The 2,500-nt window shown below is 38.7% G+C and overlaps 1 protein-coding gene across 1 annotated transcript in view; it reads left to right on the top strand.

Moving 5' to 3' along the window:
• The window catches only part of LOC125037485 (derlin-2-like), a 12,370-nt gene that overhangs the window by 9,272 nt on the left and 598 nt on the right, over window positions 1–2,500 (top strand). Inside the window, exon 7 of the mRNA XM_047630637.1 lies at window positions 1,209–2,500. This exon is cut by the window's right edge and continues 598 nt beyond it. Within this exon, the coding sequence (XP_047486593.1) occupies window positions 1,209–1,314 (106 nt within the window). The 3' untranslated portion in view covers window positions 1,315–2,500. The remainder of the gene's footprint in view (window positions 1–1,208) is intronic.

Here is a 2,500-nt window from a genome sequence, read left to right as displayed (position 1 = left end):
CAAAATGTGATCCCCTTGGGTAAGTGAGTTTGACAGCCGTGCTCTAGGTAATTTTCAACTCAGTGCAATAATAATAACAACAGCTGAAGTAACTTTTTGGTATTTGTGTCCTTGTAAGATATTTTTGTATTATTAAATTTTCTGTAACAGACCCTGAGCTGCTGGTCACAGTGAGCAGGAATAGGATCCTGGGCATGGATATAGTGTCCTCCCTGTAACTGGCCATATTCAAGCCATGGCTCATAGATGGTTGATTCACCCAGTGGAAAGAGTGCAAGAGTCCCTTTTTAAATGCTCATCGAGTCTAATTTTCCTTCAAGAGCTTTATGCACTCATTCTGAGTTATTTTTCATAATTGCACATTCCCGTCACCCCAGCCTTCAGCCAAAAATTTCCTGTCACCTGGCCTGCATGACATGATGGTCATCTCACCCAGGTCCAATAGCTTAATGAGAATTTTTTTTTTTTTTTTTTTTTTTTTTTGGTCTTTATTATTATTATTGTTTTTTTTTTTTTTTACACACACACACACACACACACACACACACACACACACACACACACACACACACACACACACACACACACACACACACACCACTGTCATTATTGCACCACTCTCAAAGTCTGCTTAAATGCTGACGGAGTCTAATTTTCCTCTAAGAGGCCTGTGCACTCATGAGTCATTCCTGTTATCTGAAACAGCTGAATTTTTCATGACTGCACATTACTATCACCCCAGCCCTCAGCTAAAATTTCCAATGACAACATATTTCTGTCACCTGGCCTGCATGACATGATAGTGATCTCACTTGGATTCAATGGGTTAATTAGAATACTTTTTTTTATTTCTTTTATTGAGAAACCACTTACAAAGTAAAACGGGGGTGGAGCTAAATGACCTCATTCTTTTTAGCCAGTGAGGGTACATTGTAAGATATCAGACATAGCTAGATGAATAAGTATCTGCATAATTTACTCAGTGTTTTTTTAATCACCTGAAATGAAACAAAAACTTGATTCTTATATTTATGATAATGAAGAGTTCCAAACAGTAAACAACTATTAGCATACTCAAAAGAAAATGTATCTTTTACTTGATACTTGATAGAGTGAGAGAGATAAATAGATAGATAGGTAGGTAGATAAATAGAACAGATACTGTTAAAACTGTGCATCAGACCCTTACAGCTTCTTCCATCCTTCAGGCAACAGATATTCGAGCCCCACACGGAGGACCCAGCCTACAACCCAGCCCCAGAGGAGAGACCTGGAGGATTCAACTGGGGTGAGCAGCCACCACAGGGACAGTAGGATCAGCAGACAACATCCACTGTAGTCTTGACCATTGCCGGAAGTGGCGTCCCTCCCAAATGGACCAGAGGCGCTTTGGAGTGTGAAGGAATTTCTCTCTGCATGATGGTTGTGTAAATATATGTGCCAATAGATTTTTGCAAAGACCAGAGAATATTTTTTTTTTTTTTATACATGACAGAATTCACTGGTTTACCCATCTTGTTTTATCCCACCTCTCCACATTATATCCATATTACCATCTGTCCCTCCTCAGCATTGGGTTATATAGGAAAGGTGAAAGGATTGTGGGTGCAGTTGAGTTCGGCAGTATCAGAGTCAGTTGGATACCACTTCAGTCAGCCAGCTTAGTAGTCCCGGATCATTTTGATACCCCTTGTGATGTGCCCTTTTGGAGGAAGAACTGACCAGAAGGATCGACAAAGCAATGTAATCTGTTGGAAGTGGCCCCCTGGGATGAATGGCACTTATAAAACATGAAGGTCTCTTGTGGGCTTGTTTGGTGGCCAGATTTGGGCCTGCACATGCACTTGTTTTGATTGATAGTCCAGATCCTCCATAGTCAGTCACAGAAAGCAAGTCCTTGAGGCTGTGCTATTAAAATGTTTGGTATCACCTTAAAGCAAATTTTCTGATATATGTATATATATTTATATTGAGATTTATGTAAATATATATATGTAGAGCTTTTTGAGAGTGTCATTGACTTTTAATAATTTAATGTATGGTGATAAAAGGTGTTTGTGTAATGCCATACATTTTCCTTTTGAATGTCACATTTTGGCTGCATGGTTCAAAATCTTGTGGCCTCAGGCGAAAGCAGTAGAGTCTGCTTTTGTAATATAAAATGGCATTGCATCAATGTAAAATGGTGTGTCTTTTAGCTGACTATTAGTGGGTGCTCAGCTTGGTGGTTGTGTAAATATATTGTGCAAATATATTTTGCAAGACCAGAAAAATTTCATTCTGGGTTGCTTTCATCTGAAACCTTAGTTGGCCTTGCTGTAGCTCAACTAGCCTTGTATTTCAAGGTCATCTCAACTTGTATGAAGGAATTACTGGTTAGTATGAATTTGCATGAAATAATGAATGCAGTAAATATTGTTCAGTTTATTATTGTGGGAGTTACTACTTGTTTTTTCTTTTCCAAAAGGATTTAAAGTTTATCTGTCTATACTTCCTCCCT

Source organism: Penaeus chinensis, chromosome 23 (assembly GCF_019202785.1).
Source record: "Penaeus chinensis breed Huanghai No. 1 chromosome 23, ASM1920278v2, whole genome shotgun sequence".
NCBI classification, from domain to species: Eukaryota; Metazoa; Arthropoda; class Malacostraca; order Decapoda; family Penaeidae; genus Penaeus; species Penaeus chinensis.
Note: the sequence above shows the minus strand (reverse complement) of the source record. Positions and strands in the feature narration are given on the sequence as shown.